At 45.2% G+C, this 24,260-nt stretch overlaps 1 protein-coding gene across 1 annotated transcript in view; it reads left to right on the forward strand.

Moving 5' to 3' along the window:
- Positions 1–24,260, forward strand: part of LOC112570553 (cleavage and polyadenylation specificity factor subunit 2-like) — a 114,818-nt gene that overhangs the window by 88,499 nt on the left and 2,059 nt on the right. The window contains 4 exon segments of the mRNA XM_025249064.1: positions 4,444–4,501; positions 13,340–13,371; positions 14,170–14,179; positions 23,334–23,477. Of these exon segments, the coding sequence (XP_025104849.1) occupies positions 4,444–4,501; positions 13,340–13,371; positions 14,170–14,179; positions 23,334–23,477 (244 nt within the window).

Consider the following 24,260-nt stretch of genomic DNA (forward strand, 5'->3'; position numbering starts at 1 on the left):
ACATTTTGCGAGCTTTTAGCTCGAGAATGAAAAGGGCTTTGAGAAATAAAGTCTCTTAGTGAGCTCACCTCAGTCTTGAGAAATGCGAGAACTCGTTGGTTGATGTTTAAAGACCGACCTGAATGGTTTGCATTTTTTGCAGATAATGGTAGATGTAGACGATATAAACCTAACCTGTAAATATCAGGTTCCAAACCCCATCTTTAACTTACTAGTAGCCGGAAGCTGTCATTGTACCTCATGGTCTTTGCTCGGTGAGCCACTCACGTTACACATTTTTAGCCCTGTCCAATCGTAATCCGTTCTCAGATATTTGTAACTTTCAAAAATCACCTGAAAGCTCGCTTTATCAAGAGCAATTTCCAGCTTAGCTTTTTCTCGATAAACAACTACAGTTTCTTGCTATGTAACGGGCACCCATCTGGTTTTTGTTTGTTTGGTTGTTTTTTTTGTTTGTTTGTTTGTTTTTTTGTTTTTTGTTTATTTTTTATTTTGTGTCTTTCTGCTAGGTTAGTGTGACTGGTCATTGATTTGTTATTTGAACATTTTTCCGAAGCATCCTCTTCAGAATTTGATGTCTGATTCATGGTTATTATTTTTGTGTGCTTTGCTTTAGTCTGTAGTATTTTTAAACTTCAATGTCTTTAAGGGATTTGGTTTTCCGGATTGCTTAGGATTTATAGTTGTTGTTGTTTTTTTTTTTTAATTCTTTAGCAAACGTAGAACAGATCCTTGCGAAAAGTTGATAACAGGTGGGCAAGGTGCGACTGTAGTAATAGGTCTTGAAGTGTGTGGTCTCAGGTGCAAAGACTGTCAGGTACCACAGTAAAGGCGCGGTAAAGCTTTCAAAGTCTCCCTGAGTTGTGACAGTTGTCGACATTTTATTTGTTTTTATTTTAGTGAGGACGTCGACTTGTGAGTAAACGATTACAGTTAGGGTTCTGTGCGAGGTGTCTCTCATCTAGACCACTGGCCAGTAAACAGGAAATAGGTGGCGCTAGGCGAGAAGGGAGATAATGTTAAACCACGTGGATGGGCAATGAATTTCTAGAAAATTAAGTGCAGATTATTTCCGTTCTTCCTTTCTTTTCTTCTTTTTTTTTTTTTTTTTTTTTCTTCGCCAGGATATGTAACAGGCTGAGTTTTAATTTGGGGAAAAGATTAAGTGGGTGATCGAAGGCCGTCAGGGGGAGAAGAAAAAGCGGAGCTGTTTAGCACTTGGGTAATGTGCATCTGTGTCGAGGGATTTCATCAGTTTGAACAAGGCAATACCGGATGACTTGAACTCGTAATTTCCAGCCGCGATGCAGTGTTGAGACAGGGAGACAGCATCATTGTTCCCGCCTTCCGTGGACGAGTCCTGTCCTCCTTTCAAACATTCCGCCGCTCTGTCAGCCCGGATGGTGAGGGCAGCTGGTTGTATAGTCATGAGATTGAGGACGAACAAGAGACAACAGCAGTTGCACACCAGCATTCCCGTGAGCGGAACTCTACAGCTTGTGATGTCACGTGATTCGCCCCTCGTGACTGTCCACCTTGTTGCTACGAGTGTTTGTCACACAAAACAGCATTGTGTCTCAGCCCCTTAATGACTTGGACAGGCAGATAGAGTGGTTAGACCAGCAGGCAAACATCATCAGTTAAAGGTTTAGTAACGGCGGTGACGAGGCTGTGGCGGGCTGTGTGACGTCAGCGAGGGACAGGAAGTGTCGGCCATTGTTAGGATTTGAATTCAAGTAATCGGTGGTGTGTCGTTAGCTGGGTTAGTGATAACAATCAAGATGTCTATGAGCAATGACCAACGAGCAAGTCATAATTGTGTGAAGATCACTACTGTCCCTTGAACCCCGTGACCTCAGCGTCCTGTGTGATTGCTTTTCACCTTTGTGTGATGGTGCTAGGGTACAGACGAGCGAGGTTGTGACCTCCCCCTCCCCCTCTTATGACTTCTGTTGGTCTGGGCAAAGTCTTCGCACTGCACCCAGTCCTCTATCCTTGGCACCGTACACTGTGGTGAGGTCAGGGGTCATCCACTCTAGTGCTGATGCGTCGGTCGGAGAGCACCGGACTGCCCCCGACCTATTGACTCGTCCTCACATTCGCTCAGTTTATTTCTCCTGAAGTTTCCTGTACTTCCTTCTGATTGATGTCCTCCCTCAAAGCTGTTTACGCCTTCGCCTCATCATCACCAGACCGCAGAACTCTAAATACTAACAGCATTGTATTGTCGTGATATAAATAAAAAGTTATACAAAGATTACCGTGGTATAGTACGACAGTGAGATAAGTATTTTCGTGATATTTTAGTACATCAGCACAGAACCACAAGTGTTCGCTTGGTATTGAATACAAACATGTCGTGGTATAGTAACAGTAATACAAGTATTGCTGTATAATAATTCAGTAATACAAGTTTTGGCATCTAGAATTAATGATTACAGTGGAATATCGTTTTAGCTGTTGTTGCCATACCAAGTCCAAAGCTGGCCGCAGGAATGAACTTGATGAAGTACAACTGTGACCTGTCGAGGGGCGATGTCACGGAGACGATCCCGTCTCCAAATGTTTTGACTACCCTGGGAATTTTCCGGCGATGTTGTCTTAGCAAAGGGAGATTATAAAGGCTTCCGTTGATAAACGGTGGGGCAGGGGAGTTAAGAAGTGGATGATGGTGGGAGGAGATGACAAACAACCATGGCTACGCTAGTGGCAGCCGCCGTCTCTCACAGCTAACAGGTCTTGTCAGTGAAAGAAAGGGAAGAATAAAAAGAAATGAAAGATTGGTAGAGTGAATACTCACAGCCGTAAGGAGTTAAAACAAGAACGAAAACATGTCAAATGAATTTAATTTAAAAAATTGTGTGAATGAAGTCAGTGCGCCCACATTATTTGTCTGATCCTCGCCAATTTTGACAGCAATGTTCCTGTTGTCTCTATCATACACTGTTTCGTCGAAGTCCGTTGCCCCGGAATGTATTTATTTTCACTTTTTTACCTGCTCGAAGGTGTGACTTGTGGCTCAAGAAGAAATTGCGGCATACCTATACTATCCATCGCAGAGTTGGACAATGTTTGATACAGTATTCACATAAATACAGCATTCCGTACCATCCACCCGGGGGAGGAGATAGAGAGCGAGACTCATATTGTCACAGCATACATAACTAGTGAATACTTTTTCTATTACTAGAACATTCTCAAACTTCCAGCCCTTGTGTTAAGAAGGGCATCTGAGTAGTCAGCTGTGTCCACGTCTTCAATTTTGTGAACTTGTTATAAAGTAGTTTCCCTGTATTCTATTGTTCGTCAACTACATAAAGAGAAAAATACAGAAACTGACAAAGTGTTTTTGTTTCAACAGCATTTTCATGTCTGAAGGGCCCTTTTTCTGTGAAGGAAGCCATTGAACCACTGTTTCTGAAATCCTTGTTCTCGCCTGTAACTGTTTATTCCAGTAAACTTTTTTTTTTTTTATTATTTTTCTTTGTGAAACATCCATTTTCGTGTCTAATGCCATCTAGCGCAGTGAAAAGCAAACGCAGTTTCTGTTTAAAAAAACATTTCGTTGGATAATCCAGGAAAACAACAATACATTTTAATAATTTCATTAAAAGTTATAATTAGTGTTGGTATTTTGACTTTGTTTTGATCATTCTAAAATTGGGTTTTGATTGCTGTGTAGATGTTTTGCGGTTAAAAAAAAAACAACTAGATATTTGGAAAACGTTTTGCTTTCGGGTGGCCTGAGGCCGCATTAGTTTTTAATTTGACAAATAATGGGAAATAGATTTTCGGTGTAGAAAAATGTAGTATCAGCGCCGTGGTCAGAAATGAATGAGTTGTAGACATGAGGCAGGAAAGAAACGCTTACAGGTGTGTCGGCAGTCGTGTCTTCTCTTCCATTTATTCTTTCGTTTTCTTTCATTTTGTTTTCTCTTTGTTTTTATTTATTTAGTTTGCTTTTACTCTTTTTTGTTTGTTTTATATTTTGTCGTTTTTTTCTTTTAGTTTTTTCTTTGCTTGTTTGAGTCTTTTGTTCTTTCTATTTTTCTTTCTTTTATTTATTGACTCGTTTGTTTTATCTTCGTTCACTTCTTTTTTCAGTCACAGAATTTATTGTAATTTTGCAAATTGTTATTTTCTCGATTGTTTATTACGTAGTCTTCGATCTTCCAAGCCTTGTTTTTCATCCAAAATAATGTATATAGCCACGACAATCGCACTTACATTGCTCAATACAATTATCATGCCATTCACTCAAAGTCATGCAATTTTCTGCAGTTCTTCAGGTAAGTTGCACTTCCCTAGAGAGTGTGTCGTTTGTGAAGCATTGATTGAATGCTAATGTAAGCGTCTGAGGTCATTGTGCAGAGACTTTCATTGGCTGCGTCATTGGTCACGTTGTAATCACGTTGTAATCACGTTTTCTGTTTCTGTGCACAGGCCAGAGGACTACATCATCGCAGACCCAGTACCAGCCGATGAAGAAAAGTCCAAAGAGGTCTGGTCCCCTTTGACTTGTTTTTGTCTCTTCGTTAATATTTCGCTCTTAGTATAGTTAGGTCCGACTGTGTCCGTTCTCTCCCCTTTCCAACCCCCTCACACATCTACTCACCTTTACTACTTGACATGCGCAGACAGCTTGAGAAGTTGTAGTCACTTTATTATTCCAGTCATAAGCTCGCATGTCTAGAGAGTTGAAAGTCTCGCACTCTGAGGTTGTCTGGGGCAAGATGTGTACTGGGTGCAGACGAAATCTTTTAGTGTTAGGTACCATCCACTGATGAGATAGACTGTTGCACATCTACGGCTGGCTGTTACATACAAAGTAAGGTTTTTTTTTTCTCTCTCTGTCTGAACGTTGATTTAAGACAGAAGACAGGATACAGCTAGGGACTACTTATTACCCTGGTGGTGTATTTAGAATGAATCAAATGCGCAATAAGAAAGGAGCAACACAGACTAGATACATCGAGAAAATTCGTAAATAAAAGCTAAATAGCCATTGAGTCAAGAAATGTGACTCGTTTGGGTTTCTAGGAAAAAGTTATGTTCAGATTACTGGTAAGGTGATCGTTAGGAACATGGCTGACCACATGAACAGCGGTATTTTTAGCAAGAATGATTTATTTGGAAAACTGAGCAAATCCCTTTCTTTGTGTGTGGCCACAGCTGCCTCCCTCCCTCGTCCACAGACTTCGTGCCCAGCTCCTCCCCTTCACCCCGAGCTGTTTGTGTACAGCGACGCAGACACGTGAAATGCACTAACTGCACTTTTCTATCCCCACCCCTGTACTCACCCACTCACCCACCCACAAATCCCTGCGAGTCGTACATACCCGCCTTGAAACCCTGTCCTGCGTTGACGTCAGCGCTGCACGTGCTAGGGGAGGGCGAGGCACGTAATGCAGGATTACATTACTTGTAACGACAGCAAACGTCTACCTTGTTTTTTTCTTTACCTCCTCAAGCGAGTTTTTAATTGGTAAATCCTAAAATGTTCCTCGGACAGGTCAGCACGGACGTGAGCATCGTCCACAAAGTATATTAATATCATCCTGAGATGATCATCTAGGGACGGAAGTTCCTGGTTAATACTGAGAGGGTCATACAGACCTGCTAAACATCTTTGTAGAGGCTTTATTACCAGGCTGTTCGGGTTCCACGTACATGTTCTTTTTTCAGTCACATTAGTTTTTCTTGTGCTTTATTTCTCTGTTGTCAGTCTCGTTAATTACTTTTGTGATTTTCTCCTTTGTGTAGGCTGAAGCTGTGTCAGAGGATGACATGATGCAAGGTAAGCTGCTTTTATTTTTTGCTTTGTTTATTGCTCTCTTCTGTTGGGTCGAGCAAGTGGGTGTGTTGAGGGATATCAGCCTGTTTCTTTGTACGGAGGTCGTTCATCTTGTGGGATGCCATGTCCGCCGAAGATGGGAAGCTTTTAGTGTACAAGGCTCTCTCACGTAGGCGATCACGTAGTGAATCACGTGACGAATCAAGTTGTGAATCGACAGAAGGAAGCGCGCAAGTATCGCCAGACGTCAGCAGCAAACGGTGTCCTCGGGGAGGAAACTCGTCTGTAAACAAACATCAGACCGAGAGAGAGTTGACCTGAGTCGTGACACTCAGGTGTAAGTCAGTGTCAGACTGAAAGAACCGTTTGTTGACAGTGACCTTTAACTAGCACACGTCACGTGACACACAGTTATTATTATTTGCTCGATTGGTTGCAAATGTCACAAACCTGTCTGCCCTTCACACTCAGTCCTCCTTCAGTTAGCATCGCCCTACATCTGTCTAACTCCGTCGTTGCCTTGCCCTTCGCATGTTTGTGTTTGTTTCAAATCTTCTAATAACTTGTAACTAGGAAGTGACCCAGTGACCCGCACCTCTCCCACCCTTCAACACACCCACGTGGGCACTGGCAGACACCCGCCACGTGCAGCAGGAGAAATGAGAGAAAAAAAAAATAGTTTTCCAACTCAAACTTTTATTTCGCAGAAACAAGATGTTTTGGGGGGCAGTCGAGAGGTCCCTCTTGTCGATCCCTGATCTGCCATCTTGTGGTAGTGATGAGTTTGTGAGAGATCTCGCAGGCGATGTTTCTAGAGGTTGTGCAGGGGTTGGCAAAGAGATGTGATAGTAGAGTTTCTAGACCAGGGGTGGGCAATTAATTTTGGCAAAGAGAAACTGGGAGTGAGTTTCTAAGAGTTCAGGCCGGACTAATATAGTTTCAGTGTTCAATACTGTAACATAGTATATGCTGGTTGGCGGCCGGTCAGAGACAGGAGGCGTTGGCAAAGAGATGGTGATAGTAGAGTTTCTAGAGGATGTGTCTGGGGTGTGAACGTGGAATGCGGTCACCATGCGTTCTCTTCGTCTCAGCAAAATATGTTGGGGCTTGTATGAAGGAGATGGTAATTTGTTAATGGCTTGAACAAAAAATCTCTAGATGCACTCCCTTACCCTCATCACTAAACCTTGTTCCTTTTGAAAACCTCCACTCCCACCCTGCCACCGCCCTCCCCTACAAACAAACTCTACATGTCCCGCAAACATTGTGACATGCTACACCAGCCACTGCGCATGCCCGCCGGCGGTTGTAAGCAGGCAGAACGAAGCCCTTTATCAGCTTGGAGTATTTGGAATCCCCGGATGGCGGTGGAGGGCATTTGTGTTTTGCGATGGTACTTTTTGCGGCTTCCTCCCCAACCTCCCTTTGCCCCTTCTCCTGTTTGCTGTGTTGGTGTTGGAGAGATGAAGTGCCGTCCCCCTGGAACTGCGAGCGAAAGAGTTTCATTTTACACTGGCGGAGGGCGATACTCAGCTTTGGGGGGAAATGGAGGGGGACAAACACATGCTGACAATGAAGGACGTTCACATTCTTGCCTCCTCAATACCTTTTTTTTTTTAAATGGGGAGCTGCCCATCCTCTTCCCCTCCAGTTTGTGCGCCACTGTCTTAGCCACAAAATTACTTTCTTTATCGAGGAAAGCTGATCGTTGTGATTTTGACGAGGTGATTTTTCATTAGCAATAAGTTGAGGGTTTGAAATAAAAAGCATCGCAGAGCTGTTTTCGCCCCTGCTCATGCCAGTGTTGCAGATGCCGAGACACGGGTCAGGGTGCGCAAGGGGGAGACAATTCGAACCGGTGAAAAATGGTTTTGTCGGGGGGCCGTGGCAGTGCCCGGATGAGGAGCTACGGATGCGCAGCCTGCGATAAGTCTGGCCGAGCAGTTGGCGCGTAAATCAACTGCCAGAGGTGTCTCTACAGCCACACAGCCATCAGAGCTTGACGGACGGTCACCCGCACGGCCGGCCCTTGCCCGTGCTCGTCGCCGTAATGTCATTAAGGAAACTCTTCGTGCCTGCCCGCCTGCTGCTGCAGCTAAGCAGGTGAAGATGCTGGGATATTTATGGCAAGGTCTGGCCGAAGGAAACAATGATTGAAGCCATTTGCTCACCTGACACACAGTAATTGAATAGACCCTGAACGCTTGCTTCCGAGAAGGACCTGGGAGGGAGATGGGGGGACGAGAGGGCAGGAGGTTGGGTGGTTTGTCGTTAATGCTGACTTCTTTTATCTGCGACCTGACCTGTGGACTGAGAAGGTCACTGTTCTGGTGCAGTGGGGTGATGCCTGCAGAGTCCGGCGTAATGTCACGTGATTGAATGAGTGAGAGGAGAAACTGGCAGATCACCTACAACTGATTATCATTACGATGTCTGTAGAGTCTGTCTAATGCACGTGTAATCTGCTGCTACAGCTTCTGGCCTGTGTAAGACTGGATGCTGCCTTCATGCTTAACTGTCATTTATACAGACAGTAGACTCTGCTTTGTAAGCACTTTTGTGTCTTGCAGCTTGTGGGCAACAAACTTTTTTAATATAGCCATCAACCCTCCCCCTCCTCTATACTCGCTGGCACACACACACACAAACAAACAGCTGAAAGTGAAGGTCGCTGTGTGTATTTTCAGGTCCATTAAGCTCCCTAATTGAAGCCTGTAATCTTATCGTCGGAGAGGAGGGTCCCTTATCTTGGGGGCACTTTCTGTCAGCAGAGTTCGTACAGGAAAAGCCTGAAAAATCACTACATTTCAATTTTTTTCCAGTCTCTGGAAAAGTCAGTATCTGAAGGAATTTTAAAAAATCAAGAAAAGAAATTTATTATAAATAATATTTTTTTTTTTAAAAACGTCGAAGTTTAAAATAGAGGAAAGAAATATTCGTCTTCGTTGTTCTAAATGAGATGGACAACTGGGTGCGGTAAAGTTCCGCTACTTGATTTGAATATCGCTGTAAACCCTATCACGTGATCATTTTATTTGCACATTGATGATGCTGTTGGCCAGATATTTCAATCAGCTGGGGCTCACAAAATGTTTTAAAATGTGGCCATGGCTGCAAGAAGTGCAGAATGACAGGCTTTAGGGTACTCTTTGTGGCAAGGGGCGAAAATAACCAAATCGGGTATTGATTCCAAGCACAGTCTTGCTGAAAATAAAAAGCAAAAATTACTTTAGGGTCTCAAGGGATCACTTCAAAATTTCGCCGAAGGGCATAAAGTTTACTAGAGCATGTATTTAGACAGGTAGCACTGAAGTGAAATACTGTTGGTCCATGTTCTTCCAACTGGTACAAAATGACCATCAAGAACGATAAAAGTCAAATAGCTTTCACAGTTTTCAAAGCAGCTTCTCTCCACCAACCAGCTCTAAATTTTAAAATTGGGGAAGCACTAGCACAGGTTACTGTGACATTTTGCAAAAAAAAAAAAAAAAAAAAAAAAACAGGAGGAAGGTGGTGTTCCCCTCGGACTACAGATGCTCTCAAGTCTGCCGGCTGAGTAGGTGGAGAGTATCTCTAGGTGCGCTCTTAACAAGACAAGATCAAAGACCGATGATGCATGGAGGGCCCAGACAGTTGACAGGTGGGAGGGAAGAAGGGTAGATGGGAAGTTGGGGCTACATTAGAGACAGTCGCCATCATATATCTGCGAGCGAGGCCGGTGGTGTTAGTTAAAAAAGAAGGTCAGAAATCCATCATACAGTGTGCGACAGGCGAATCGATGATGCCAACATAATTTTTTTAAAGTTAATATTGTTTGATGTTTTGATGAAACCAAAAACCAGTTCTTTGAGAACAGCAGGTGATCTTAACAATCAAACGTGGAAAGAGTAGTAAGTACAGCAAGGTAATGTATCACCTGTACATCAAAGCTGGTGACAGGTAAAAACAGTGAAGGGTTCTGACAGGAGCTTGGCTGTCAAAGATTGGCATGGAATGAAAATGAACAAACAGTTGACAAATTAACAAATCTGCGTTTGGCCGCCCAGTGCAAGTTCGTGGGAGTGATTAGTCATGGAGGATGAGGGCATATCAGTGAATAAGAAGAAAGAGATCCGCGTATTAATTTCGTTTACATATTCAGTTACTTTGAGATGATTGTCTCCACTGTATTCTGCTGTACTTATTAACTATACAGAAACAGAGAAATAAACAAAAAGGGTGTCGTTTGGAAATCCTGCAATAATCGCTGAAGAAGACTCCCTGTTTCACTAAGATCATGGGCGACCATGCGGACTGGAAGAATGAAGCTCCTCCTAGAAAAGTCAGGAATGTATTTCTTTGATAGTATTACGGACTTCATCAACGTGCACACCTTCTGGTCGGGATACACGTGCTGTAGGCTGAGCTGTCCACCCTCACAAATGAGCTCAAGGACCCGAGAAGTCTGACAAAGGTCGGGGTAGAGTAGGGGGGAGGGCCATAGTCTCATCGCGTCGACATTTTCCTGATCGCTAAACTCCAACGGCCCGAGAGCTGGCCGGCCGCTAGGCGAGCGCCATGCGTGCGAAAAATGTCGCCCGTGTAACCGCACTTCAGCAATCGGGCCGTCGACACCGTGACCTTGAGGGAATACCTAGGGAACTCCACGTGTGCGCATGCGCGAACCAACGTTTAGCGAGAACAATGGAAGAAAAACATGAAGCAGACAGCATATCGCCATATAAGAAGCCGAGAAAGGCGAACTGCCTGACAAACAAGGAAATCTGGATCTTGTTAGAAGACTGAAGTAGTGTTCGTTATCTTCTCTTTTTATATATCTTGACTGTGCTTTTGTTGTTGTTGTTGGGTTGTGTTTTTTTTTTGTGTTTTTTTTTTTTGTCAGGTAAGGTTGGAAAAGGTGTGCTTAATGAGTTCGTTGACAAATGAAATAATTAATAGAAAGAAGAGCGCAATATGGCAGCGAATTGCAAAATTGCCGCCTCTTGTGGCGTAGAACATCGCAGTCTTGTAAGTTGGTTCAAGACTTGATACAAAAAAAAAAAGCGACCGCTCGGGACTCACTGACAATACGGAAGAGAATCTTCTTCTCCCTGCTCCCATCAAGTAAAAACACTCAGTCACACAACAACATTCAAATCAACACAGCTTTCTTTCCTTTGTTCTTCCAACAAAACAACCTATCAACACCAATTGCTTTAAAAAAAAAAAGACCGGCCGGCCATCCCAGCATTGTGCGGCACGCCTCAGACTGTCCACACTGACAGCCCCATTAACTGGGGTCTTTCACACCTCCCCCTTCCACCTAATTTTCCCAGGCCCTTTCCAGGCTAACAAAGCATTTAAAATAAAAATAGTACAGCACGTGGTCAGCACACACATTTTGAAAGGTACCTGTCGTATAGAAACGAAGGGCAAGACATACTTGCAATGTCGGTGTGACACTGCCCTCGATTCGCAAAATGTTAAAGCCTCCTGAATGTCGTCGACGATCTCCAGATGTCAACTCTTCGAAATTTTAAACGTTTGTATATCGTTATGTCATCCCATGAATCGATGGGATTACTTTGATCCCGAAATATCCTGTTTCTGTGAAGATTCGGTCCGCGTCGTACAGCAAAACACCACGCGGCCATGTTTAACGAGCCCTTCGCGAGTTACAGGCGCCAGCGGCGTCTCTACACTTACAGCCGAATCAGCGCCAGCGGAGTCAAAAGATGCGACATATTTCGGCCTCTAAACCACTTAGAGGGTGGTCGGACCTTTGATGGCCTCTAAGTGGCTTAGCGACCCGATGAGACTACGGCCCTCGACACTACAGGTTAAAGGGCAACACGAGCGCTCAGCGAAAATCGCTGGAGATAGAGCAAAAGCATCACAAAAACATATTTTGATGGTTTTTATGGACGAAAAGGAACGAGAAATATAATCACACCTGGATTAGTCGAGAAAACAGAGATGACTAAGGGTAGTATTTCTAAAAATGGCGTCGTCTGTATGAGTTCACTTACCAGTCTTTCAAGTAAATTCGATTCTGACCATTAATTTTTTTTAACCAGTCAAAGCTTCTAAATAAAGTTCATATTCTTAGGGCTGTAGTTCAAAATCAACTGTTCCATTTTCTGCGGGGGATGGAAATCCCTTTTTGAACACGACATCCTGAGCGACATTTCTTCGTTTGACTTGAAGACATGCAGAGATTTGCTGAATGAGAAAAACTCACTGTTACAAACACTACTTGCGTGCAACTGAAGTCTACAGTTAAGAAGAGTAATTGTCTTCTGCTTTTTTAGTGGCAGGTAAGAATGCCTATGTTCGAAGGCTGATATCTTGAAGATTACAGATAATTATTTTGGGAATTATTATTTTAAATGAACTTAACTCGATCATGAAGAAAAAATGTTTTACTTGCGTTGACCTTTAAGAACCGGATCTTGCGAGAGAGTGGGGGGATTAAAAGAGAGAGAGAATTAGGAATCGATCGAAGACGAAAGTTCCAAAATTTTGAAAACAAAAACTTTCGGCTTTAGGTTTGGTTTTGAAGAATGCGAAAGCTTGTCAAAGATCTATTGCTGCTGCGTGAATTTTGTGTTTTGTTTAATCCTCACGTGCTTTCCTGATTTTCGCCTCTTTTTATCGGTGAAGGAAGTGTATTGGAGGCGTATCTGCTGGCGGGGGGCGCTGTTGATTACAGACCAGGGTAGGACCAAGTCAGTCCCTGGGCAAGCAGACGGCCATTTGAAGGGCAGACTACTCTCGAGAGCCAGCGCCGTCTCGTGGGAAGCAGTATGGCTGGCAGCTTTTCAAAGGGACGTTGCAATCGAGCTGTGTCGGCTGATGGAGTAGGGTGGGGCAGGTTGCGGATGATGGTATCACTGAATACAGTTCAATTTAAGCCGAGCGCTCTGGGTCCGCGCTGTCAGAGTCGGTGGCCGCGATGCCGCGCTGACATCAAAGACAAGGTTTTTGTCTATTAAGCGCACAAGCGACCTCATTTCCGTCGAGATCAATAGCTGATGCCCCTTGCATTTGATGCGTGGCTAAGGGACAGAAGGGAGTCAGACAATGTGTGTTTGGTTTTTATATATATATATCATCCTCTGTTGTTGTTTTTTTTTCTCTCTCCCTGACTCTCTATATCTAACCTCGTATGAACTTGCGAGTGTGCAAGATGTCAGCATGCTTTAATCCAGGCAAGGAGAAGCCAAATGCATTTTCTATAGAAATCTGAGCCAGGAGTCGAGTCCTCTGGGAGGACGCTGACGACGACAGACCGGACTGTGTTGTATCTGTGGACGTCGGTGACAACCCTTTGCTCCCTGCGCACTGAGCTAACCGTTGTCTATTGACTGCAGTGTGCTAAACCGTTGATAGCCGTTCTCTAGACCGTTGTTTGTTGACAGAGAGCATAGCTCGAGAAAAAAACCACCTGATGAGTCGTTAGCTTTGTATTTTTATGAACTTATGAACCTCATCTTGCGCACTTAGGATTTCATTGGCTTCTGAATCCTGTGAACTTCACTGGCTGTCACGTGGTTAGTCCAAGAGGACAACGGTGTGGCGGCTGGTGACGCTGCCTTGTGGCTGGGTGGACAAATCGACTCTTGCCATGTCCAGCAGCGCCATCAAGCGGAACACCTCGGTACCAGCGACCTGCTGCAGATGTCTGCGGAACGAGTCACCGCCAGACAATGGGGAGCTGGCGGTCAGCGGGAGGAATAGGGCAGTGCCCCGAGCCAAGAGGCGAACACCGGACCGAGATTGTCAAGCGCCAGTCAATGCCAGGTCGTGCGACCCCACCCGTTGTCTACCATCCACCCCGTGTACTACAGCACACATGTATTATTTTTACAGAGAGTGGGTGGAGAGAGCGCATCAGATGTCATGGGGTCGTAGTTATGAAGCAGAGGTATGTCTGCCTCGGGGTTGGCCGCGGACTGAAAGGCAAGCAGGATCGAACAGCTGGAAACGGGCGCGGAGGTTCTCACACTGTGACTGATACACACTGAAAGCGGTGGAGATGATGAAGGGGGGACGTATATTCCACAGGGTCGAAGGTCAGAATTTCTAACGTTTTACACGAGAGTCAATTACAAAAGTGTGTGTGTGTGTGGCCACCCCATCTCCTGCTTCTGGGGTCAGTAGGACGGCGTGCGAATCTCAGGAGTGGTACCCTGCCTCCATGTTTGTCTGTTGTCTGCAAAAACAGGAAAGACACCGAGCTAGCTGTAGAGGGCGCAAGGAACTGCGCGGCAAAGAAAACTGAACAGCTGACTTAGGGGCACTATAATGGCAGCAGCAGGTCTGTGAAGACAGAGGAGAATCTGGTCAGGGGATGCAAACAGAAACTCTACAGGTCAAGGGAGGTCATTCCCAAGTGACGAGGATGTTATTCAGCTTGGCGAGAGAGAGAGAGCGTGGCAGGAATATTTTTTGTGTGAGGTGTTTACTGTCTGCGTATTGTGTGCAGTAGATGAGCAAAATATAGAATGAGGTCGTGGAGGTGGGTTTTTTTTAAAGTAGTTGCTAGGTTTGTTTTGTTTATTTGTATGTATGTTGTTTTTTATTAGGTGGTGTAAGAAAAGTCACGTAAAGTGTGACATGAGGCTCTTACGGACGGAGGGTGTGACCATTAACCAAACGACAGCCATGAACACCACAGACGACAGTTGGGGTTGGGGGAAGTGAAGGGTGGAAGGGTGTTGATATGTGTTGATCTATTAGCCAACACCCTAGCACTGTACTTGTGAATTATGGAGACGAGCTGAAATGCGCGTACGAGTCATGGAAAAGTCACTCCCCTGTATGTTGCTTTGCTGAGGAAAGAATAAAGATGTCGCCCATCGTACAACTTCCGACAGAGACTAGCGAGAACTGCGGGGATGGACATGGATACAGACCCAGTGCCCTAGTGGGTTGGTTAGTGCTCGGGCATCCGCTTATTCTTTGCCCCTGGGCAGGGAGAATATATAGTTGTGTTTGTTACACAGCCGCCGGTAGGTTAAAGTCTCGTGCAACCTTGGCCTTTTCTTGGCAAAGAGTCCCCGCGGCTGTGGGATCGTCTTCAACACGCGTGTGGGTCACGTGCGCGTCTGGCCGTCCTTCGGCCCATCTGATTCGCCAGCCTCGTTTGTGCGTTTGAGGGAAGTGACGTGTGGTGACGCCAAGCGACGGATCGGTTTATCCTCGCCCGTCCACACCCCTTTTCATTTGATGGTTTTCTCCCCTTTCTTTACGATTTTACTCCAGAAGTTACTCAGAAGCTTGGTCAACCTTTCTAGGGGTCGGCACACCGCTGACCATAAACTGTTTTTCACTCAACTTTTAGTCGCCGCTGTGTAGTGCTCTCAGACACAGACGCCATTTTTTAGGCGGCCAAACTGTCTTGTTTCCAGCTGCTGTTGCTCTTACTGGCGCCAGAGTGCGTGAACTTGGTAAATCTGATTAATAGTGATCCGCTCCGAGTCTGCCTTTCGTAAATCTTTAGTCCTCCCAACCTTTGCAATCTGAAAGGGTTTTTTTTGTTGTTTTTTTTTCGGGGGAAGGAGTGGTTGTCCCCTCCCCAGTTTGCTTCTTTGGCTTCGATAGAATTCGATTTATTAAAACACGAATAAAAGTGTTTAAAAGAAAAATAATCGTAAGTGTTTCGTTTTATCTTAGGGTAGGTCATACAACAACGAACCTTTGCGTTTTAGAAGTCACGTGACTTGCTTTTTTTTAATTTGTTGTAAAATTAAAGCTGGGCGTTTTTATCGTGAAAGCTTAGGTGGTGACCACTTTGCACTCTGCTGGGCGTTGTTGGAAATTCAAATCCGATTTAAAGGTAATTATAAAAGCTTCCCTCCTACTTATTCCTTCTATATTGGTTTAACCTCAAGACCCACAACTCCCTAAATCCCGGATTTATTTATCTTCGCTTTGCGATTGTTTTAGTTTCGGGCCCAGCTTGCAAGTAAAGAAACATCTGAAGTCATGTAGCTGGACTGGAAATAGACTCCGCCTTGCAGCAGCAGAGAGTTAATCTTATTTGCCATTAACCACCAGCCTCCCTCAGTTATCTGCCGACAAACCGTCGGGCGTCTGCGAGTGGTGGCGATCTTTTTACCATTAATTTGCGGAATGGCTGCCGACGAATGTCTTCGCTTATCCTCACACCCCCATTGACCGTTTGCGAAAGCGATCCTGGGAGTAACATACACAAGCAGATTCGATCCGGGAACAGTTTGTGAGCGGCAAGGCGGGGGAAGGGGAGGGCGCTGGTCAGTAGTTCTCACAGGGTCTTGTCTGAAGATTGAATGGCGCCTTGCGACCAATGGTTGGGACTCCACTGGATTGTGGATCGGAATGGTGGATTAAAGAGGTGGACTGGATCGAGAGCCTCTGCCGCGAAGTGTACCCAGAGGAGGGGTAGGGTTAAGGGTGGGGTTGGGTCGGAGAGAGGGAACGTGCTGCTCCCCAGGGAACTCCTCCCTCTTTTGATCTTGCCGTCATAGTCTCTTTCTCTTTTTTGTCCCTCATTGTTTCCTGGTCAACCAGCTGTTCTTCCGTCTTGCTGTCGAGCAGACAGTTCAATTCAATGCCACGTTTAAATCACCTGAGATCAGCGGGAAAGGGGGAATGAGGGAACTAAATGGTTACTCTGTGGATTGAAAGCTGCATACACGGGAAGTTTGGTCACTGCAGTCTTAGTAAGGAACTGTATATAAATTTTGCATTTCCCTTGCTGTCTTTGACTAAAGGAAACAGCAAGCCGAAGATGAGGGTGGCGATGACAACTTCCTCTATTGGATCTCATCTTACAGGATGTTACTGGCATTGTGACTCCGAAACCGAATTGCGCACCTATCGAGCCGATTTTTTTTTTCTTTTCAGACATTGTATGACATTCTTTTTATGAAGACAAAAATCTTTTGGTAAAAGAGAAAAAACGGATGTCTGGCTTTGAACAAGTTTTCTTTTTTATTCAAATTTTGCTCGCTATATTTTTTGTATTCTTGCTAGTACAAGTAGGTTAATGTTCCTGTTGTCTGCCGTTCTTACGCGCGTGTCGTCCAGAATCTCAGTGTGAGAGAGGAAAGGTTGATGAAAACAAAGGACATGAGATGACCACGCTAGTCATCACTTTTCACCCCTCGTCCTCCTCCAGGTTGTCGTCTGCAAGCCCAGACTCTTAGACTAGTAGATGTTCCGAGTTAACCTGAGTTTTATGGTCGCTGGTGTTTCCTCCAGAACGCCGTACGTTAGTGTTTTCCTAGACAGCGACTGTTTGTATTTCTTGTAAGAGGCTTCCTTGATCTTAGCCAAACCCAAATAATGCGCAGAGAGAGAGAGAAGGAAGAGGAAAACACGCCAGAGCAGAGAATGTAACTGTCCGCTACTCCTGTGTAAAAACTGTCGCCTTTTCAGTTTTCCCACTGAGCCAGCGGGCGCGTCGTCTCTGCTTGACTTATCGCCCTTGTCGGCCTAACCAAGCGTTGGTTACCTCCCTTGCCTACCCACCGATCAGTGCGTCCGGGTCACGTGGTCTGGCGATTGATCTCACAACACTGCGGTGTATGCTTTGTAACATGGCGGGTCTTTTGTGAGTTTCTTTTGATGGAGAGAGTTTCACTCTTGTTACAGGTAAACACGCCGCGCGAGCTGTTTGTTGTCTTTTTACCTTGTTTGTTTATCTTTGTTTGGTACAAGGCCGGGGAGAGAGGGTAGGATTGACATTGCATTCACAGAAAAGTAAACTTGCAAAACGACTAAATTTTCCTCCGTGCTTAAGATGCGTTTGTGAGGGTTCGGACAATTAAAACCGTCAAAGCAGGTTTTTACTTTTATAAAATACAGCGATTGTATGCTCGGGGTTCTCAAATTCTCAAAGTGTTTGCGGTGGGAGGGTTAACCCACTTCCCTGCCTCGATACAAATAGTGATGGTCCTACCGATCAGCAGCAGAAACAAAAGCAAGCACATAATAATGTTTATTTTCATGATCTCGTGTTTCTGTGTATGAAATATGTCGCCGGCGTTTGATGGAAGTATTGACTATATTATTGACTAGATATCAGTTTCATGCCCCTTGTATCGCCAAATGTCTGATACCATGCGATCGCCAAACTCTTTTATGCTGTCGCACACACCAACCGCATCACTTTCGTTCTCAGACCACAAATTTTCTGTGTTTGATTAGGAGCCTGACATAATTTATTCACGTTTGTACCCGACGGGAAATACCGGTTAAAGGCTTGGACTCTGCGTTCCGTTTAATGAATATTTCATTAAGAATGTTGATTTTTGTAATTGAAAACAAGAAAAAGGGAACTGACGGTGGCCAGGCAAACTGACAGATTCCAACATTTTGTTTGTTGTATAATTAACTACAATCAGTTAATATCTGTTGGGAAGAACATGTCAGAATTTTCTCGCAGAATGTTTAGGGACCATTGCAGATTTTCGGACGGTGTGTTGGGGATGGCGGGGGCAGGGGAGGTGATGGTTGTCTTTGCTGAAAGATGGAGAGCATGCGAGGTGCAGTTAAAAGCATTTTTCGCTGAAAACTAGTTTTGCTGGAGACAAAGCTCAGAATTTTGTCATGCACTTTTTTTCTTCTTTTCTTTGCAACTGCATTTCCGTGTTAATGGATAGCTTGGTTCTGTGGCGGAGCAATATTTGTTATCCACGACCAGTGTCTTGAAGCAAAACATCTGACAAATGAGCTCGAGTGTCCTTGCTGACAGAGCAGAGAAGTTCTAAAACTTATCATTATCCCCCCCACACACACAGCAGAAACAGCCCCACAGACCACCATCCATCAACATGCAATAAATAAATAAACCCGAGTAGACTTGTGCAGGATGAGGATGATAGTGAAGGTGTGGGAGGTCTGGAGCTGTGGGCTGGTTGAGGAACTCTTTCTGGATACGGACCCTGTAGGCTTCAATTTATCACCGTCGCTTTTTATATCATTGTTGTGGTGGGAAAGGGATAAGATTTTCAGAATATGCTCCCTGTACCTCTGAGATGTTAGGGGAGGGTGTGTGGAAGAATAATCATCTGCATTACGAAAAAAAACGGTCCTTGTCGCCGATACTTTTCTCTGTCTCTGTGTTAGGGGAGAGGGCAGGAGAGTGTGTGTGTGTTGGGGGACTTGAGAGAGAGTGTGTTAGGGTGTGTGTATGTGTGTTTTTAGGTCTGTGAGTGCGTATCATCGTAACAAATACCCATGTAACCTTTGTTCCTTGACAACCACGATTAATGTCTTTACACGTAGCTACCCGGCTCGCTGTTTTTCTACTTGATTTGTTTAGCCGGTAAAACCTGTTTAGACTTTACTTTGTCCCAAGGATCCTCGCCGAACTATAGTCTTTTCCTACCTCCCTTGATGGCGTGGAGCCATTGTATGCTTTCAAGGGCGGTAATCAATCGAGGGGACAGCACTCTGTGATGAATTATTACCGCGCATGGACGTGCACGTTGCATCGTCCTCTCACGCGCGCCTAAACGCACCTTCACGTAATATACGAGGAGAAACCTTCAAGTGGGAAGGAGGGAGTTGGGGGAAGGAGTAGAAGGGAGGGAGGGGGTTCATAGCTCGAGATGTTGTTGTGCACGAGACAACAACGAAAAAAAAAACAGATGCTCTTCCTACAGCGAGAGGTTTGCGGCGCTTGTGAAGGGAGGATGTTTGTCCTGACGATCGACCTGGCCTCGGGTATCGTGGGGTGAAGCTATGAAAGCTGACGGAGGGAGCAGGCTGGTAACACCCGGCGTCGGGTTCCCGCCCCGGGGCCTCTGTTGACCAATTACAACATGGACCCTCACTTTGGCGCGCGCGGCACGTGCCCTGATCACCAGGGAAGAGGTCTGAGGCCGCACACTCGCCCCTCCCGTGGATTGCTTGCAGACTCCGCGGCATTCCTCCATCATCACCGTCATCCTCTTTGTCGATGACGATACGTTGCGTAACATCGCCGTCGTGTGGACATCGTGACACCGGGTGGTCTGTCCGGGTGGCTTACTTGAGCTTTGCCGTTCATGTACTTCAAATGGCGGGGCTTCCTCCCTTGAAAATACTTCTCGTACCAGCCAGACTGTTTGAATCTTTCTTAATCAGGGCTGAGTCTCTGGCATTGTCGACCATTCCCCAGAACGCATCTGCATGCGAAAAGATCGGTTTAAATCAGATGAAAATGGAATCAGTTTGCAACATTCCAAACATGCAAAACGCAGTAACACACATGTACACTCATGGTGAGGCCGTGACGTCATTGGTCTAACGTGTGGCCCTCTGGTGGTCAACACCAGCCCAACCTTACACCCAGTGTTGCTCGTGAAGGAGGATGGTACCATGGTCCACATTTCCACTTCGAAAGACAATAGGAGCGACAAGTCTGAAGGTCCCGATAATTTTGTTCCTGTGCAATTTCCTTAGTTACACATCTGAGGCTTCAGAGCCGCCCCTCCACTCTCCCTCCCCCGATAGATTATTGGTTATAAGTTTTAGATGGCGTAGGTTTTTTCAACAGAAAAAATGTTCCGAAGAAAAGATCTGACGAGTTTTATCTGAGAATAATTTCTCGCGCTTCACGTGAGCCTAAAAAGTTCCAGATGAACGTGAGAATGTTCTGGAAACTTTGAGTTGCGGAAGAGCCCGTCTGGCACTCAACAGGTTTCAGTGAAAATCGTGCAATTTTTTCCTCCCGTTTCAGTGCAAGTGGGCTAGTACGGTAATGATCATTAATTTTTGTGTCTGCGGTAGGCGTACACTTTTTCACATCCACCCTGAACTGGTATTTAAACTTTTGTTTCCTTCGGCCTGCTTTTTTGTGTTGTTGATCTGTCTAGGTTTTGCACTGGATTCAACATTTATTATCTTTTAATCATTTACAGTACCTAACACTAATATTATCTTTTGATGGTGATCAGGAAAGACAATAAATAAATGAACAGTAGCTGCTTGATGGTAAAGGTTGTCTTCCCCTCTCCTCGTGATGTGAAAAGTTTGTCTCCTCTTGAAGAACTGCCATGTAACATTTCTGCAAAACTGTTAGCATCCAACATACCTGCCCCCTAGGGGTGGCAAGTATTTATTGAGAAGGTATCTCAGAAAAATAAAATTAGGTTGAGGTTTAACAGAGAATTATTTTACCTGTTGTTGATTCAAAAAGACGATTTTGTTTTGTCCCTTTGTTACATTTCCTTACAGCGTGGGCGGTCGTTTTTATTCCCTGAATAGAAAGACTTGTTGTGATTGTGTACCAACAGGCCCTCATTTGCCGTGTTATCTGTTGCACCATCGACCAGTGGTGGCCCACAGGATGACTTCAGTCAGGAAGAAAGACTGGACCTCCCCAGATTGTCATTTCATCCCATGTTGCGCCCTGGTGGCCAAGCGGCTGTGGTCACAAGACAGTCATTGACGGGATACCCTTGCAGGGAGCTTCACGGGGTATGTGGGAGGGGATAACTCGCCAGACAGATTGTTCACCAACCACAAAACATTGGTCAGTGCTGTCAGTGGTAATGAGGCGACTTCCGAGACTTGGATGCCGAGGTGGATCCAGGTCCTGGATCGTCCGAGGACATTAATTGTGGCTTCTTTATCTCGTGTGACAGTTCTTTATTTTTCTTCTGACTGTATGAATCCGTCACGTCCTCGCTCAGGGCTAGGACAAATATAACTTCCGGTTGTGGAGAGTTGAAGGTTGCTAACGATGTTTTGGGGGGACACTAGGGACCTTTTTGTCAGCAGATGGCAAGAGAGAGACGCCAGGCGAATATGTAACCAGCGAGGCCTGTCACCACCATTAACTTAATAACTTCACCATTTGTGTAGTTTTTCTCACTTCCCCCATCCTACCATCTTCTCGCTCTCTCTCGTCTCTCTCTCTCTAGCTTCTCTCAAAGAATCACTTCAATCCTGTTGCCGACTGTTATTTTGCTTCAAAAAATTCTCTAAATTTGCCCGTAGGAGCACTTAGCGAGATTGCTGCAGTTACAAACGTTAGAGGAAGGCTTCGCTAGGAATAAACAAATAAACTATCCCCCGATAGGAGAAGATTACTTTATGGGTTTGCCCATCTGAACTTTAGGCACCTCAAAGATTTGAGAGCTTGTTTGCCCTAACCCTGGGTATTTCCAAGATGGTACGTGATCGGAGTTTCCAAGGCTCCTACCCTGTCCCCCAACCTGTGTTTTCGTCCTTTCATGGTTGTGTTTCCAAGACACATTACGATCGCACGTTGTATTGCCGTGTAAGGACAGAAATTCGTTAATGTCTGCGTCACGTGATCCAGTGGCTTTCGCGCCTCTCGCAGGTTCGAGGGTTTTCGGGTTAAATAGAAGTTTTCCTGGTACAGAGAAGGATTAGTTAATAACACCAATAACATACGAATGCTTCATGAACTGTGGGCGGAGCAAGTCCGCGGCACATTCCTTGATGTAGTTCGATGTCCTCGTGGCCTCGCTGTGCAGTGTTGTAAATGTGGGAAACTGCAGTATTGGCAAGAAATGAAATATTAATGTAGTCTTGAAAACCTTCTCTTTTTCTTTCTCATTATCTCGCTTGATCACTTACAAGTGGGTGATATTTTTTGGCGGGGAAGATGAAGTGCAAATTGCAGTCCGTCTGAGCACTGTAATCACCTGGAGTGGAAGGTACGAAAGGCCACAGAGGCGCTGGGTGGCTTCAATGCATCAAGCACCCTCGTCGCCGAGGAAGTGGCAGCTGGTGGAAGGCAACTGCAGACGTGACAGGTGCCGAGACACACCATCGCACAGAGACAGGCAAAAGCATGTTTCGGATGTTGGCCAAAACTCACAGGAGTTGGAGGTAATAGTACAAGCGAACACAAAACCTCCAATAAATGTCCTAGGAAAGCATCCTATAGACTATAGACTACCATCCAGTATCCAGAGTTGCTGACAAGATGTGACTAACGCTACCAGACCATCCGGTAGTCGAAGTGGCTGGCAAGAGATGATGGGCAGAAGGGGCTGATGTTGCTTTAGTCGCATTCCTGACACCCTCGTTCCCTGGTCTGCGATGCTACGCATGTTGTGTTTACTAACAATGATTCTTACAAGTGTGTTCATCTGGACAACACACCCACGTGGTCTGTTGTGATGACACACAAGCTTAATTAAGAGGAACACATGTGCTGTATTAATTAGGATGATCCACCTCTGGTTTGTTCAGTAGGATGATACACAATGTGTCGTACTGTTAGAACGACACACTGACAGTGATCTGTGCTCATGTTGTCAGTGTTAGGACTGCCTTATAGCTGGTTTCATTATTGTAATACCCTCGGTGACACATAATTTGTTTATTAAACAGCCCTGCGGCTACACTGGTATTAAAAAGAAATTAATTCGCACAGAGAGGCCGGATAGAAGTAGGGTGACGGCGAGATTCGGAATTAAAAATAATCCCTTCACAAACTCATTGATGGCCTCGGGTGCCAGTGCCAACAGAATTCTGACAAGACTGTGTGCGTGCATGCTTGCGCGTGAAGACGTGACGTTCTCACAAACTGTGTGCGTGTCTGTTGCAGACGTCACGCGAGGTGCCGACCAAGTGCGTGTCGTCCACCGTCACGCTGGACATCAACGCCAACGTCCTGTACATCGACTTCGAGGGTCGCTCTGACGGCGACTCCATCCGCCGCTACCTGACGCAGATCAAGCCCCGGCAGTTGGTGAGTGACGCCCCCTGCCCCTCTCTCTCTCTCACACACACACGCAACTCACTCACACGCTCAAACACTCACACACACCTTTTTGTGTTTTCACGTGAGATCTTATTTCATTGGTCAAAGGTTATCAACGTAATTTCAAGAGAAAAAAACTGCCATGTCCGTGCGTGTTTTTAAAGTGTGTGCACGTTCCTGATCACGTGGTCAAGGCTTTTTTGTTTGTGGCAAGAATGACAACTCTATCAGCATCTGACAAAATAAAACGTCGAAGTTATTTCCCATAGTTCCTTTATTGCTCCTGTTGCTGATGGCAGTCGGAACTCGGGTAACACGCATGTTGTTTCCTCGCACCCGCCCATCCATCCACCCACCCGGTCTCCTTGTCTCGACCAGACGTGATAGTCGTGCCTGCTGGCTCCCATCTTGCATTAAGATAATTGCCATCGTAATTGCTAGAGGCAGCGGCGCTCACACGTGTCGAAATTTCTTGCCGGCGCTTGCTCAAGTGGACACGACTTTCGTCGCAAGAAAAACAACTCCGTTGACAAAATGAGACGACGTCCAGGTTATCTCCCCTAATTTTTCATTTCTCGTGTGCGCGATGGTTCCAGCAGTAGAAATGCAACTGAATAGTTTCCTTGCATAGACACTATAGGATATCTGCTTTGTGAATGCAAAATACCAAGATTGAGGCAGATCATGTCCTTTGAGAGCACAAGATTATTATCGTGGGTAACGAAAGAACATTTTGTTTTGGTTCCAAAATATTTAAGCTCTTGAAAAATG

The sequence above is a fragment of the Pomacea canaliculata genome, linkage group LG8 (assembly GCF_003073045.1).
Source record: "Pomacea canaliculata isolate SZHN2017 linkage group LG8, ASM307304v1, whole genome shotgun sequence".
Classification (NCBI taxonomy): Eukaryota; Metazoa; Mollusca; class Gastropoda; order Architaenioglossa; family Ampullariidae; genus Pomacea; species Pomacea canaliculata.